Source organism: Lagenorhynchus albirostris, chromosome 8 (genome assembly GCF_949774975.1).
Source record: "Lagenorhynchus albirostris chromosome 8, mLagAlb1.1, whole genome shotgun sequence".
In the NCBI taxonomy this organism is placed as follows: domain Eukaryota; kingdom Metazoa; phylum Chordata; class Mammalia; order Artiodactyla; family Delphinidae; genus Lagenorhynchus; species Lagenorhynchus albirostris.
Window position 1 is genome coordinate 18,918,972 of NC_083102.1, and position 16,451 is coordinate 18,935,422.

The window sequence follows — 16,451 nt, forward strand, 5'->3', positions numbered from 1 at the left end:
AATTTTTTTGAACATTATTTTGTTAGATTCATCCAGGCTATGTATATCATGCAGTCCATTCATTTTCATTGCTGTACAGAATTCCATTACAGGCATACACGACAATGTATCGGTATCTATTTCCCTTACTGTGCTGTTCTATTTCATGCCTCCATATCTTTGCTAATGCTTTTTCCTCTATTTCAAAAGTTCTCCCACCTTTCTGTACTCAGCTTAAGCATCATATCCTTTATGAAATCTTTGTTGAATGACCACTCTTTCTACCGAACTCCCAATGTTCCAGGTACATCTGTAGATCATGGCGGATGTAACACTGATTTGGTAATACGTCTGCCGCTTCTATTAAACAGTAAACTTGAAGGCAGGGGTAGCTCTGTGTCTTACACCAAGCTGAACGCTGAGTATCCACATGTAGCATGTTGGCTAAATATGTGAAAGAATAGTTAGATAACTTTCAAGTATAACACTTCATGTGCTCTACATCAACAAACAGATTAAAAAGGTGAATCAAATACACTGGCCTGAGGTTCATAAGTTTGGATTCTCATCTTCCCATAAAGCACCAGTCACTATAAAATTGGGGTACTGGCGCAAGTCCTCCATGGCTGATATCCTAACACCCAACAGTACTCTTAAATGATTACCAGCTTTGCTCTTCATTCTTTGTTGATTTCCAGCTCTAGCATCCATTTCTCCACTACCAGCAGACAAACAGGCAAGTGCTAACCAACCTTGCCAAGGAAAATCCAGTGAAAATGAATTTATTAAGAGCATACATTTTTCACCAGAGCACAATTTTCAAAGCAATATACTGCACTGTCATTATCTCATTACAGTAATTTCAACACTTGCTCCTATTAACTTATTAAAAAACATTTTAAATCATTTTCTTCATTGCAGGCACAACAAACTATCTCATTACCCAAATATGGATCACTGCCAAATGATATGGCAAGGGATGTGACAAAAGAAACACATACAGGAAAGAGTCATAGCTCTGAAAAAGGTACACATATAACAATATATAACTGCAAACCACTGCTTGCCAAATTAGAAGTGTTTTTTAAAACTGTTACCATTATGCCACAACAGTGCTAAGACATTATGCCTCTCACATTATTCTAAGTCCTCTAGAGGGAAAAGATATCTTTATTTGGCTTAATTTTTTTTTTTGCATAGTATCTTGGTAGAGCACAAATTAACTTCTAACCATTTTATATATGTTCCTAACACTGTAAAACAATCCTATTTAAACATGTGGATGAAAGCCTTCAAGTTTTAGAAATATATATACATCATTTCAAACACACTGTCTAAAGCAGGGGTTGGCAAACTACAGTCCGCAAGCCAAATCCAGTCGTTGCATGTTTTGGTAAGTAAGGTTTTGCTGGAATCCAGCCATACTCATTTATTTACATATTGTCTAGGGTTGCTTTTATACTACAATGGTACAATTGTTCAAACAGAGACCATATGGCTCACATACCCCCAAGGAAGTATTTACTATCTGGCCCTTTACAGAAAAAAGCTTACTGATCCCTGGTTCATAGCCTTGCTGCTCAAAGCATGGTTAATGAAGCAGCAGCATCAACATTCCCCGAATGCTTATTCAAAATGCAGAATCTCAGGTCTCAACCAGACTACCTAAATCAGAATATGCATTTAAAAAAGATCCCTGGTGATTAACATGAATATTAAAATTTTAGAAGCACTGGTCTAAAGAACACAGTCCTAAAGACAAATAAAATTACTAAAAAGAGGCGGGCTTACTACTAGAGTCACAGCATTTTATTCTAGACAATAGAGGGGAGGGCAGCTTGCAAAGATTTTTATAAAGATAAAGAGAAGGAAAAAGGAGGTAGGTTGTAAATTAGGAAAGCATTAATATTGCATATGAAGGGGAGAGATTTCTAGCATCAGTTTCTACCCCTATAGAAGATGGGACAAGAGCAAACTACTTTACCCCAGATGGTTAGGTTTTTTTAATAAAAGAACCATTACTGCTGAAAGCAGGTCTAGGCGCCATGTTACTCTCCCTAGTGCAAAAGCAAGTAAATAAGAAACAAATTTGCCGATTTTGACCAAGTCCATTTTGTTGTCATATACATTTCCTTTTTAAATACTCCACTTTCCCTGTGTAACAGGAAAACTGTTTTTCCGATAGGGCAAATGGATTATGATTTGCTCCCTGAAAATAAATATGCTATAAAATCCACTCTAAATTTCTATTTTATCGTGTGTTATTTGTGTTCCATTTGTAACAGGCTATATGCTGTCATTTTGGGTTTACTTTATCCAGCACTATGAGGATCTGACAAGAGATGAATACCATTTCCTCTTAAAAGTTACAAAGCCTGATTCATCATTGCGTTTATTCCTATATTCTTGAATTGGCAAGTTTCACCGTATCCAAACTACGCACTTCCAAAGAGGAAGAACAATATATAAAGAAGCACGAGAACCATTTTGTGACCTTTCCTTCTAGCCAATGGACAGCAAAATTCAGCCTTGTGAAAAACACGTGTTAGAATCAGAATCCTCACTGGAAAAGCAGCTCCATGAGCTAGCAAAAAGATGTCAGGGAAAAAAAAAAAAAAAAAAAAAGATGTCAGGCAGTAATTTGAGAGAGAAAGTTACTGCTCCTTTGATAACAACTTTCAGTTGCTTAGAAACTGTTACCTTCTGCCCTCAAACACACCCTGCTTTGGGCATACTGGACTTAGCAAGTAGAAAATATATTTTTTTTAAAGAAAGGAATCCTTTGTTTAAGAGCTTTGAGGCTGGACCATCTTTGATTTCAGAGGCGACAAACTGACTTCTGTCACAGAAGATTTATACCTTTTACTACCTCCCAATCTTCCAATTAAATCTTACAAAGAAGGAACGTGGTTGCTACCTTATGGTCTGTTTTCAGAGCATCATGGGATGTTATAGCTAGAAGGACATTCTGAAGAGGCACAATATCCTTTATTTAGATGAGAAATTGAGGCCCAGAGAGGTCACTGCCCAAAGTCACAAGTTGGGTGGCACATCACCACGATATCCACTCCCGCAGCACTTTTCATTTAAGTCTTTGTACTTCTTCATGCTTATACCAGTCCAGTGCCTGGTATACAGCAGGCATTCAGAAATTGTTTGTTCAGCTGAATAAAGATCCCTGAATTCCAGTCCAAAGTTTTTTCCACTGTACCATGCTTGTTCATGTTTAACAATGGATTAATCTTTTATCTTCCAAAATAATCTGAAGTCACATTTCAAATTATGCTTTTACACAGATATAATGAAATCTTTAAAAGGTGGGGTGGCAAAGAAATCAGAGGCTAGAGCATGACTGACATTTTACAACCTTCAGATGCCAACAGCAGGGGGCCCACCAGAATCCACCCTCTTCCCCCACTGTATAACGGCAATTATATTCCAGGGTGAATAACAGAATTATCTAAATGAAACCAGGAAGGTTAAAAAAAAAAAAAAAAGCATACATCATAAAAGGATTAGCTGCTCAAGGACTTGGAGTTGGGGGAAGCAGGAAGATGGATCCAGCCTGACAATTTCATAAAGTAGCCATCAATTATTTAAATCACTGTGACTTTTCAGACAGCATTCTGGACAGCAAGAGAAAAAGAAACACTCTGAAATTCTGAAAACCATAAATTAGAAGAGAGATGCTTGTTATTTTGTTTTGGAGTGAAACGTGCTCTGCCTTTAGAGGAAGGAGCAAAAGCAAAAGTAAAGGCATCCTAAATCGGAGGTGGTTCAAGATGATACTTTCCTGGAAGTTCAGCAGAACAAAGTATTTTTCTTATAGTACAAATGTTGGTGCTGTTAAAAATCCAGTGTAAATAAATTATTCAGTACATGAAAGGGTAGCACGCTTTAAATAATACTGCAGGTAGAAAAGAAAGAGAAGTGGGTCAGCAGGAGAGATAACTGGATTCTACTGCTAGAGTTGCCATTTATTAGATGTGTTTCCTAAGATAAAACACTAAACCTGTTGAGCTTGACTTCACTCAGAGTTGGATTAAAATTCTAGCTCTAAAATTCTACTGTAGTCTAGTCTTTACATGACAGAGAATACCAACATTAGCTGGGGAATATTCATACTGAAGGTTAACCATACACAATCAGTCATTTACCAAACAGAGTTACGACTTACAAAGAATATTTGTCCCTTGTACATGAGTTCGGTTACAACATTCCTTGTTTGCTTTGTTACATTTCTGTCATCTAAGTAAACCAGCCTATGCCTATTATGTCCAGGACCTGAAAGAAATAAAGAAGTAGAATTCAAATAAACCTAAAATTTTGGCCAGTACTTGAACTATTTGTATTTGCTAAGCTAGCTCTAAAGCAGTTGATTATTTCTAGCCAGGTACAAGGTCTGCAATAGGGTTAGTATTCATGAGGTCAACCTGGTCAGTAGTTTCATAAGCTTATTACCTTGGTTTTCCCTCGATATACCTAGTTGAGAAAGAGTAAAAATAGCTTTTAATCCAGTCACGTATGATTATTTCTATACAACTACTCCATAAGGAAGTAGACATTATAAATATATTACTAATCACATAAATAATGACTGCATTTTAGACAAATATAAGTACTACAGCAAGATTTTAAAAAATACAGTTACCCAGGGACTAATTAAAAACATTCACCAACTAAATTGTAACATTATAAATTATAACTTATCTCTGATTGTTGTTTTGTTTTTCACTTAAGGAGAAATCTTTAATTTTCTCTTATTTATGTTCTATGCGTCGAAAAGTTTCTGATCACTTGCAGCTCGCAAACTTCTTGTTATCCAGGGTGCTGGAGAAAGTTCTTTCTGTATTTACAATGTGGCCCCTCTACCTACACTCCTTCCTAGTAATTCCTCTAGAAATGAAGAGAACTTGCTCATCGAATCAAGCCTCTGAGCTTGTGTTATATTTTACTAAATGCAGGTCACTACACATTCAAGAAGGGTGTGCACAGACCAATCCTTGTGCATTCCATCTCCCAGGCAGTAAACACTCTTTCTCCACCTTCTTCACCACTGACTGGTGAATAAGTCAGGTTCCAAATGGCTCAGTAGAGCCAGCCAGCTAACATTCAAACGTGCACGAGCAGGAAACACGAGTCCTCCTCGTGGCCCCCTGGCATCTCTTCCTGGAAGCTGAACACAAAAGCTCTTCTTGAAAGACACAGGTTTAGCTCTTGACAAAGCAGGATTTCATTTGACATGTGGCTAGTTCCTTTGGGTTTAGCTCTTTCTATAAGAAATCTCTGGGGGAGGAACCTCAAATCCCAGAATAAATTTACTTGTCTTTAACTCTGAAGGACTTGGTGAAAGATTTATATCTGTTCCTTTGTCCTATTAATCCCAGATTTCCAGACAATTAAAAATCCCTATGCTTTTTTTCTTTTTCTTCTCCTGGGTAAGATCTGTTTTTTCACCCTTAAGTGGATTTTCTCCCCTACTTTTAAGTTGTGAAGGAGTCTGCCACCAGTGAATTCCTATGACCCTCTTTTTTTTTTTTAATAGTTTTTTGTTGTTTTTTTTTTTGTTTATTTATTTATTTATTTTTGGCTGTGTTGGGTCTTCCTTCGTTGCTGTGCGGGCTTTCTCTAGTTGCAGCGAGCAGGGGCTACTCTTTGTTGCGGTGCGCAGGCTTCTCATTGCAGTGGTTTCTCTTGTTGCGGAGCACGGGCTCTAGGCATGCGGGCTTCAGTAGTTGTGGCTCGCAGGTTCTACAGCGCAGGCTCAGTAGTTGCGGCACACAGGCTTAGTTGCTTCGTGGCACGTGGGATCTCCCCGGACCAGGGATCGAACCCGTGTCCCTTGCACTGGCAGGCGGATTCTTAACCACTGCGCCCCCAGGGAAGCCCTATGACTCTCTTTTTTCAGACAGAATATTTTGGGCCACCTGACTCATGCTGTAGCAGAATGTCTTCAGCAAGTTGGTTTTATTATTTTTTTTGGTGGTGGGGGGATAGATGGGTGGAGCTGGAGGGAGGGTGTTTTCTTGGAAAAGAACGCTAAGTTGTTTTTTTTGTTTTAATGGAACTTGAGTAAGTTTTAAAATAGAACCTAAGAGTAAATTTAAGTATTTTTACTTTTGCCTTTTTCTTAGATTCAACAGTTTACTTATATTCATACGTTTATTAAAGCACTTATCACATCAGATACTTAATTTGTGAGTTAATTTGTGAGTCTGTCCTCACCACCATCCACAACCCCCTCACCTGCACAACTCCTCTACACAGTTAAAAACAATATCCAACTGATTTGCAGACTTATCACCACACAGAAACCTGTTTGTGGATGCTTATAGCAGCTCTACTTGTGGTGGAAGCAACCAAGATATCCTTCAATAGGTGAAGGGATAAACAAAATACAGAGGTATTTCTGTATCATACACCACATCCGTAATCCATACAATGGAGTATTACTCAGTGATCAAAAGGAATGAGCTGTCAAGCCATGAAAAGCCATGAATGTTACTCAGTGCTCATTTAAAGAAGCCAGTCTGAAAAAGCTAAATACTGCATGATGCCAATTATATGATTTCTGGAAGCTGCAAAACTGTGGAGATGGTAAAACGATTAGTGATCGTCAGAGGCATCGGGAGAGGGGACAAACGCTGAGTAGATGAAATATAGGGAACTTGGGGGGTGGTGAAAATCATTTTGGTGATACTCTAATGGTAAATACATGACATTATGTGTTTGTCAAAACCCACAGAACTTTAAAGCACAAAGAATGAACCTTAATACATGCAAATTTGAAAAAATTCATTTAGGAGGTTAAGGGATCCCAGGATGAAGTGCGGAATGTGACAAAACCATGTAACTTTATCACAAATGTAAAAAATAACCCTCTTGAAAGGAAGGTGGGAGAAAAAAGTGCTGACCCAAGTAATTTTGGAAATTAGTAGAGTTTGTAAAACTACAGGCAAAAGGAACCGCACATAAGGACTGGGACTGGTTGATAAAATTGTTTCCCACAGGGCATGGATTATCGATTCTGATATTGCTATGCATGTAAGCTGGGATCGAACAGTTAGGGAAATGGATTATGGGTGGTAGGAGCCAGGTTCTTCCACTGTTGGAGAGGAAGGCTACAGATAAGCAAGAGGAAGAGGCTAGAATGATCCATATGGCAACGCATGTGAGTCAGAGACATCAGTATTACCTCAGTTTTAGCTTAATAAGTGGCCACATACAGAAATATATATATAGATATGGATATATACAAGGGTTAGTACACACAGATTTCCTTTCTCTGTCAGCTGAGAGGGCCTAGAAGTAATGGCGCCCAAGCAGCAACAAGCATATCAAATCCCCAGATCCTGGTTGCCAACACTGTTCTCTCTATTAACAGGAACTGGAGCTTCTTGGAAAAATGTCTGATTCTAGAACTGGGGCAGGAAATATAAAGATGGAGGTTGGAGCATCTGGGAGTGTCAGAAAATAAGTGCTAAAAAAAATAAAACAAAATCACAAAGATGATGACACAGGAGCTCCCAATGGCCAAAGCTGGAACAACTTGAGCAAGAAAATAAAGATAGTATTGGATTATACTCTACTGTATACAGTAAAAATCCATGAGTTCATAGTGACATAAATAAATGAGTGAATAAATACAAAAACTGGGAGGAAAGAGACAAACCTTTCAGGCAGAAGCATTCCAAATCATTTACGCAGATACTCCACCCTCAAGGAGGTGTAGCGTAACTCCCCACTTCTTTTTTTTCTCTCCCCACCCCTGAGTGCGTGTGCTGTGCATAATGAATTGCTTCCAAAGAGTAGACTATGGAAAGCAGAGGAAAAGAGTGACTTTCTAGTGGAGAAATCTGACAAAACACAGCCTCGGCCAGGCAATCAGGGTTAACGGTGACGGTGATAAGTCAAGCTGATAGCATACACACCTGATGTGACATGATGAGAAAGGCGCTTTACCTCTGTGGTCTTCCTCCCCTAGTCAAATTACGAGAAAAACGTCAGACTAATCCATATTGCAGGACATTCTACAACATATCTAACCCGCTGTCAATGTCATTTAAAAAAAAGAAAGTCTGAGAAACTGTTACAGCCAAGAGGAGCCGGAAGAGACAATGAAACCTAATGTGGTGTCCTGGATGGAGTCCGGGAACAGAAGACATTTAGGTGAAAAACAAGGCAATCTGAATAAAGCATGGACTCTAATTAATAGGAATGTGTCAATATGGGTTCATTGATTGTAACAAATTCACCATACTAATATAAGATACTAATAAGAAGGAAAACGGGGTATGGGCTGTATGGCAACTGTACCATCTTTGCCACTTTTCTGAAAGTCTCAAACCTTTCTAAAATAAAATGTTTATTTAAAGAACCCTAAAATTCAAAGCTACTTTCCTTGGCAAACAACGTAGGTTATCTTCTGTATACCCTGTTCCTAACTGGAAGCCAGAGGCCATACTTTAACATAACTGCTGGCAATTTCCATGTAACTCATTCAAGCAATGAGTGCCTACTATGTGTCAGAGATTTCTTTTGGCTCTAAAGCAAAACTTGGAAAGGATGGGAGAAAAAGGGATACTTCTTGTTCAAGAGGTAAGAAATCTGCCTACTGTCCAGCCCTCTCTCGCTCAGGCAAGCTGCTCATTCTGGACAAAGCCTTGGAAGCCAGGGGCAAACACAGCAAGCAAGGTCACCAGAGCACTTCTGCAAGCACCTGATAGGCAGCCTTGACCTTGGAACAACCAAGGGGAGAACAAATTAAAAAATGCTTTGTGGAATAAAAAGGAAGAAGCAATCAAGCTCCTGTGGTTGAAATGGGGCAAAGAGAAGTAGTGTGTGTTGGATGGGGAGAGCACAGAATGGCTCTCGTTGAAGTGCAGTTATCTGACTTTGACTTCGTGGCTGTTTGCAAGTGAATACCCAGGGTATTCTGGACTCAGAATAGATACTGGACTACAGGGTATTCTGGACTCAGAAAGATACTACCATCCATCATGGGAACAGCTGTAACTATGGAGGTAAAAGAGCAGACAAAAATGAGGAAGAAAAAGAAAGGGAAACTAGAAGCCTAGACGGATTTTTCTTTTTCCTCCTCAAAAGGCTGTATTTCCCATACGTACAATCCAAAAAAGACATAATGACACAGATAACCCGTAATGAGTTAGCTGTGTGTTGCCTTCTCCCTGAAGTAGGACTTTAACTGACAGAGCTCCTGTGTGTCTAAAAAGGTCATAAGTGAGAAAAGTACTGTCCAATCTTTAAACAAATAGGAACATGCTACAGCCAAATGGCTGCTCTTGCGGACAGAGGTGATGAAAGCCCCCATCCAGTGGCTGCCGGTGAGGGCTCAGGGACGAAAACCTGATGACGATTTATGAGCACGACACTTATCCCAGAAAGTAAGCCCATGTGGTGTGTTCGGCCAATCATGACAATCAATCAGAAGAATGACTTCAAATCGGAGCAAAAGGTTGAGGTCACCAGACCTCAGGCAGCCATGAGGTTACTACCTGAAGCTTCTGTCTGGAGAGAAATACTCACCGGAAACTGTCTTCGTTTCAGAGCTGGATTACTGAACCCCTGCCTTGGCTGGCCTCTATGACCCCAGGCTCTCTGCCCTCTAATCTTGACTGTGAACTACCAAAGCCCACTCTCCCTGTGTTTTGGAACTTTAAAAAAAAAAAAAAAAGAGCCCTGATTAGAGTGTACCCTTTTCGCAGCTCTGTTAGAAAGGAAATAGTTCCGCCAAAATTTAAGACCTCCGTGGGAGTCCTGTGCCCTGTGAACCTTACTTCTCACTCTTCATTCCTTCATTTACCTAGACTAATCCCATCATCTCATGAACAATCCTTTGGTGTCTTCACTTACATTAAGTTCCTTGTTTGGGTCACCTTCTACCCCACCTTCTCCATTTCTACATATCCTACAACGTACCAGTTCAGGACCCACCTCTTGGCTAAAGTTTCTTGAATCCTCCAGCCCTCAGCTGAATCCTCAACTCTTAAACTGCAAATCTTCTGAACCATCACAGTCAGTGTTCAGGTACCAAAGGTCCTCTACTGTTCTCACATTCATAGGGGTGAGGAATTCTGATTCCCCAACTAAACCAGAATCTCAAGAGAAGTGGGAGCCATGCTTTACATTTCCTCTGCCTCTCCACATCTCCTTGTCCAGTGATAGCACAAAGCAGCTGTGTAATGAGCAAACATTTATCATTTAGTTGCATTAGAATTTCAACAGTGGAAACTATTCAACTGTGTTGTGTCACTCTTGTTAGAGTTGATGTGTCAGATTTTCACCAGCCCATTTTAGAGTGTTTAAGCTAAGATAAAGTACACCCAACGTTGTGAGTAGGACAGGATCCTTGCAAAGCACGAAGAAAAACATCTGCTTTATTTGACCAGTTCATTTTAAAGGGCCATTTAACTTGCAAGCTTAGAGAGTCTTCTTTCTCCCTCTTCCTTTTCTCACTAGGACATCTCTAAGCAAGAGCTGCACTATCCAGACAGGGCAAAAATGACTTAGGATAAGAACCTCAAAAATTCCCCAAGAAGAGCAGTTCTCTGTCTACACTCATCCAGCTCCCACCACTAATCTTGCCAGATCAGCAATTCTGCTGCTCTCAAGAATGATAGCTATCATTTGCTTGGGCTGTCAAGCCAGACTTTTCTCCCTTCTTGGTATCTTTTTTTTTTTTTATTGCGGTACGCGGGCCTCTCACTGCTGTGGCCTCTCCCGTCGTGGAGCACAGGCTCTGGACGCGCAGGCTCAGCGGCCATGGCTCACGGGCCCAGCCGCTCCGCGGCATGTGGGATCTTCCCGGACCGGGGCACAAACCCGTGTCCCCTGCATCGGCAGGCGGACTCTCGACCACTGCGCCACCAGGGAAACCCTCTTGGTATCTTTTGATGGGATGTTGGGATGTTTTTCCTCTTCTCTTGTATTTAATGAAAAGAAATAAATCTGAGAATACCTTTGTTAGCAAGTAAAGTCAAATCTATTTCAGGCAAAGGCAGCTCTCTAAAGATCTGAGCGACAGAGTAGTTAATGTAGTTCAGCCCCCGTCAGCAGATCTGTCGTAAGTCATTACCTTCTCTCCTGCTTATCCACCAAGGAGTGGACCGAGGCAAGATCAAAACAGACAGCAGCCCATCAAACGTCTCAAAATACTTACCCCAAATAAGCCCTATTACATAGAACAGTCTAGGTGACAACCAAGATGGCCATCGGTGCCTGCCTTTACTTAGAAAGTAAATTCAGAATCCTCCTTTAAAACCCAAGGCTTATCCCTATATTGATGTCATTCTGAAACAGCCTGGTGCTCAGACAAGTTTCTCAGTACCAAGCAAAGCTGGTAAACAAGTGTCACTAGCTGTAATTGCTCTCTCATTCAGCAGTCCCTCACGACTCCTCTATCCATGTGGATAAGCCCTTCCAGCCTGTTGGTTTTAAACTGACCTCATGACCCAGATATAATAAATGAATTCTTGAAAAGTTGCATCTAAATTAAAATCTGTCCCAAACACATTATGAGAATTGATGGACTGCTGAAGAAAACATCTGGAATTTTAATGGACTTCAAAAAATAAAGACTTCAGATAATTAATGATTCTTACACAATATATGGGGTTGGCTGCAGATGATTTTCCGCAGACAAAAGAAAAATAATTTCTTCGTTTCGAGCCCCTCTGGGCTTTCTCCAAAAGCCTAGCTGGCTATACTATATAGAAGTTAGTTGAGAGGAAGACGGCGGAAGAGTAAGACGCGGAGATCACCTTCCTCGTCACAGATGCATCAGAAATACATCTACACGTGGAACTGCTCCTATAGAACACCCACTTAACGCTGGCAGAAGACCTCAGACCTCCCAAAAGGCAAGAAACTCCCCACGTACCTGGGTAGGGCAAAAGAAAAAAAGAATAAACAGAGACAAAAGGATAGGGACGGGACCTGCACCAGTGGGAGGGAGCCGTGAAGGAGGAAAAGTTTCCACACACTAGAAGCCCCTTCACTGGCGGAGACTGCGGGAGGCGGAGGGGGAAAGCTTCGGAGCCAAGGAGGGGAGCGCAGCAACAGGGGTGAGGAGGGCAAAGCGGAGAGATTCCCGCACAGAGGATCGGTGCCGACCAGCACTCACCAGCCCGAGAGGCTTGTCTGCTCACCCGCCGGGGCGGGCGGGGCTCGGAGCTGAGGCTCCGGCTTCGCTCGGATCACAGGGGGAGGACTGGGGCTGGCGGCGTGAACACAGCCTGAAGGGGTTAGTGCACCACGTCTAGCCGGGAGGGAGTCCAGGAAAAAGTCTGGAGCTGACGAAGAGGCAAGAGACTTTTTCTTCCCTCTTTGTTTGCTGGTGCGCGAGGAGAGGGGATTAAGAGCGCTGCTTCAAGGAGCTCCAGAGATGGGTGCGAGCTGCGGCTAACAGCGCGGACCCCAGAGACGGGCATGAGACGCTAAGGCCTCTGCTGCCACCACCAAGAAGCCTGTGTGCGAGCACTGGTCACTCTCCACACCTCCCTTCCTGGGAGCCTGTGCAGGCCGCCACTGACAGGGTCCCGGGATCCAGGGACAACTTACCCGGGAGAACACACGGCGCGCCTCAGGCTGGTGCAACGTCACGCAGGCCTCTGACACCGCAGGCTCGCCCCGCACTCCGCGCCCCTCCCTCCACCCCGGCCTGAGTGCACCAGAGCCCCCGAATCAGCGGCTCCTTTAACCCCGTCCTGTCTGAGCGAAGAACAGACGCCCTCCGGCGACCTACACACAGAGGCGGGGCAGATCCAAAGCTGAGCCCCGGGAGCTGCGCGAACAAAGAAGAGAAAGACAAATCTCTCCCAGCAGCCTCAGGAGCAGCGGATTAAGCTCCACAATCAACTTGATGTACCCTGCATCTGTGGAATACCTGAGTAGACAACGAATCATCCCAAATTGAGGAGGTGGACTTTGGGAGCAAGATGTATTATTTTTTCCCCTTTTCCTCTTTTTGTGAGTGTGTTATGTGTATTCTTCTGTGTGAGATTTTGTCTCTATAGCTTTGCTCTCACCATTTGTCCTAGGGTTCTGTCCGTCCATGTTTTTTTTCCGTTGTTGTTATTGTTTTTTTTACTTTTTAAAAAAATTTTTTTCCTTAATAATTATTTTTAATTACTTCATTTTATTTTACTTTATTTTATTTTTTCCCCTTCCTTCCTCCCTTCCTCCCTTCCTCTCTTTCTCTCTTTCTCTTTCTCTCTTTCTTTCTTTCCCTTTCTGAGCCATGAGGATGAAGGGCTCTTGGTGCTGCACCCGGTAGTCAGTGCTGTGCCTCTGAGGTGGGAGACCCAACTTCAGGACACTGGTCCACAAGAGACCTCCCAGCTCCACGTAATATCAAACGGCGAAAATCTCCCAGAGATCTCCAACTCAACACAAAGACCCAGCTTCACTCAACGACCAGCAAGCTACAGTGCTGGACACCCTATGCCAAACAACTAGCAAGACAGGAACACAACCCCACCCATTAGCAGGGAGGCTGCCTAAAATCATAATAAGGCCACAGACAACCCAAAACACACCAGCAGACGTGGACCTGCCCACCAGAAAGACAAGATCCAGCCTCATCCACCTGAACACAGGCACGAGTCCCCTCCACCAGGAAGCCTACACAACCCACTGAACCAACCTTAGCCACTGGGGACAGACACCACGAACCTGCAGCCTGCAAAAAGGAGACCCCAAACACAGTAAGATAAGCAAAATGAGAAGACAAAAAAACACACAGCAGATGAAGGAGCAAGGTAAAAACGCACCAGACCTAACAAATGAAGAGGAAATAGGCAGTCTACCTGAAAAAGAATTCAGAATAATGATAGTAAAGATGATCAAAAATCTTGGATATAGAATACAGAAAATGCAAGAAACATTTAACAAGGACCTAGAAGAACTAAAGAGGAAACAAACAATGATGAACAACACAATAAATGAAATTAAAAATACTCTAGAAGGGATTAATAGCAGAATAGCTGAGGCAGAAGAACGGATAAGTGACCTGGAAGATAAAATAATGGAAATAACTACTGCAGAGCAGAATAAAGAAAAAAGAATGAAAAGAACCGAGGACAGTCTCAGAGAACTCTGGGACAACATTAAACGCACCAACATTCAAATTACAGGGGTCCCAGAAGAAGAAGAGTAAAAGAAAGAGACTGAGAAAATATTTGAAGACATTATAGTTGAAAACTTCCCTAATATGGGAAAGGAAATAGTTAATCAAGTCCAGGAAGCACAGCGAGTCCCAAACAGGAGAAATCCAAGGAGAAACATGCCAGGACACATATTAATCAAACTATCAAAAATTAACTACAAAGAAAACATATTAAAAGCAGCAAGGGAAAAACAACAAATAACACACAAGGGAATCCCCATAAGGTTAACAGCTGATCTTTCAGCAGAAACTCTGCAAGCCAGAAGGGACTGGAAGGACATCTTTAAAGTGATGAAGGAGAAAAACCTGCAACCAAGAATACTCTACCCAGCAAGGATCTCATTCAGATTTGATGGAGAAATTAAAACCTTTACAGACAAGCAAAAGCTGAGAGAGTTCAGCACCACCAAACCAGCTTTACAACAAATGCTAAAGGACCTTCTCTAGGCAAGAAACACAAGAGAAGGAAAAGACCTACAATAACAAACCCAAAACAATTAAGGAAATGGGAAAAGGAACATACATATAGATAATTACCTTAAATATAAACGGATTAAATGCTCCCACCAAAAGACACCGACTGGCTGAATGGATACAAAAACAAGACCAATATATATGCTGTGTACAAGAGACCCACTTCAGACCTAGGGACACATACAGACTGAAAGTGAGGGGATGGAAAAAGATATTCCATGCAAATGGAAATCAAAGGAAAGCTGGAATAGCAATTCTCATATCAGACAAAATAGACTTTAAAATAAAGACTATTACAAGAGACAAAGAAGGACACTACATAATGATCAAGGGATCGATCCAAGAAGAAGCTATAACAACTGTAAATATTTATGCACCCAACATAGGAGCACCTCAATACATAAGGCAAATATTAACAGCCATAAAAGGGGAAATCGACAGTAACACAATCATAGCAGGGGACTTTAACACCCCACTTTCACCAATGGACACATCATCCAAAATGCAAGTAAATAAGGAAACACAAGCTTTAAATGATACATTAAACTGAATGGACTTAATTGATATTTCTAGGACATTCCATCCAAAAAGAACAGAATACACATTTTTCTCAAGTGCTCATGGAACATTCTCCAGGATAAATCATATCTTGGGTCACAAATCAAGCCTTGGTAAATTTAAGAAAATTGAAATCGTATCAAGTATTTTTTCTGACAACAACGCTATGTGACTAGATATCAATTACAGGAAAAGATCTGTAAAAAATACAAACACATGGAAGCTGAACAATACACTACTAAATAACCAAGTTACCACTGAAGAAATCAAAGTGGAAATCAAAAAATTGCCTAGAAACAAATGACAATGACAACACAACAACCCAAAACCTAAGGGTTGCAGCAAAAGCAGGTCTAAGAGGGAAGTTTATAGCAATACAATCCTACCTCAAGAAGCAAGTAAAATCTAAAATAAACAACCTAACCTTACATCTAAAGCAATTAGACAAAGAAGAACAAAAAACCCCCAAAGTTAGCAGAAGGAAAGAAATCATAAAGATCAGAGCAGAAATAAATGAAAAACAAATGAAGGAAACAATAGCAAGGATCAATAAAACTAAAACCTGGTTCTTTGAGAAGATAAACAAAATAGATAAACCACTAGCCAGACTCATCAAGACAAAAAGGGAGAAGACTCAAATCAATAGAATTAGAAATGAAAAAGGAGAAGTAACAATTGACACTGCAGAAATACAAAGGATCATGAGAGATTACTACAAGTAACTCTATGCCAATAAAATGGTCAACCTGGAAGAAATGGACAAATTCTTAGAAATGCACAACCTGCCGAGACTGAAACAGGAAGAAATAGAAAATATGAACACACCAATCACAAGCACTGAAATTGAAACTTTGATTAAAAATCTTCCAACAAACAAAAGCCCAGGACCAGATGGCTTCACAGGTGAATTCTATCAAACGTTTAGAGAAAAGCTAACACCTACCCTTCTCAAACTCTTCCAAAACATAGCAGAGGGAGGAACACTCCCAAACTCATTCTACGAGGCCAATATCACCCTGATACCAAAACCAGACAAAGATGTCACAAAGAAAGAAAACTACAGGCCAATATCACTGATGAACGTAGATGCAAAAATCCTCAACAAAATACTAGCAAACAGAATCCAACAGCACATTAAAAGGATCATACACCATGATCAAGTGGGGTTTATTCCAGCAATGCAAGGATTCTTCAATATATGCAAATCAATCAACGTGATACACCATATTAACAAATTGAAGGAGAAAAACCATAT

General features: G+C 41.0%; 1 protein-coding gene across 3 annotated transcripts in view; it reads right to left on the minus strand.

The window, feature by feature from the left end:
- Positions 1 to 16,451, minus strand: part of EXOC4 (exocyst complex component 4) — an 815,814-nt gene that overhangs the window by 212,692 nt on the left and 586,671 nt on the right. The window contains exon 12 of one of the 3 annotated variants that reach the window (XM_060156644.1): positions 4,168 to 4,263. The exons of the other annotated variants lie outside the window; for them this stretch is intronic. Coding sequence (XP_060012627.1) covers positions 4,228 to 4,263 — 36 coding nt within the window. The 3' untranslated portion in view covers positions 4,168 to 4,227. Of the gene's footprint in view, positions 1 to 4,167; positions 4,264 to 16,451 lie in introns of those variants that run through there. 3 annotated transcript variants of the gene reach the window in all.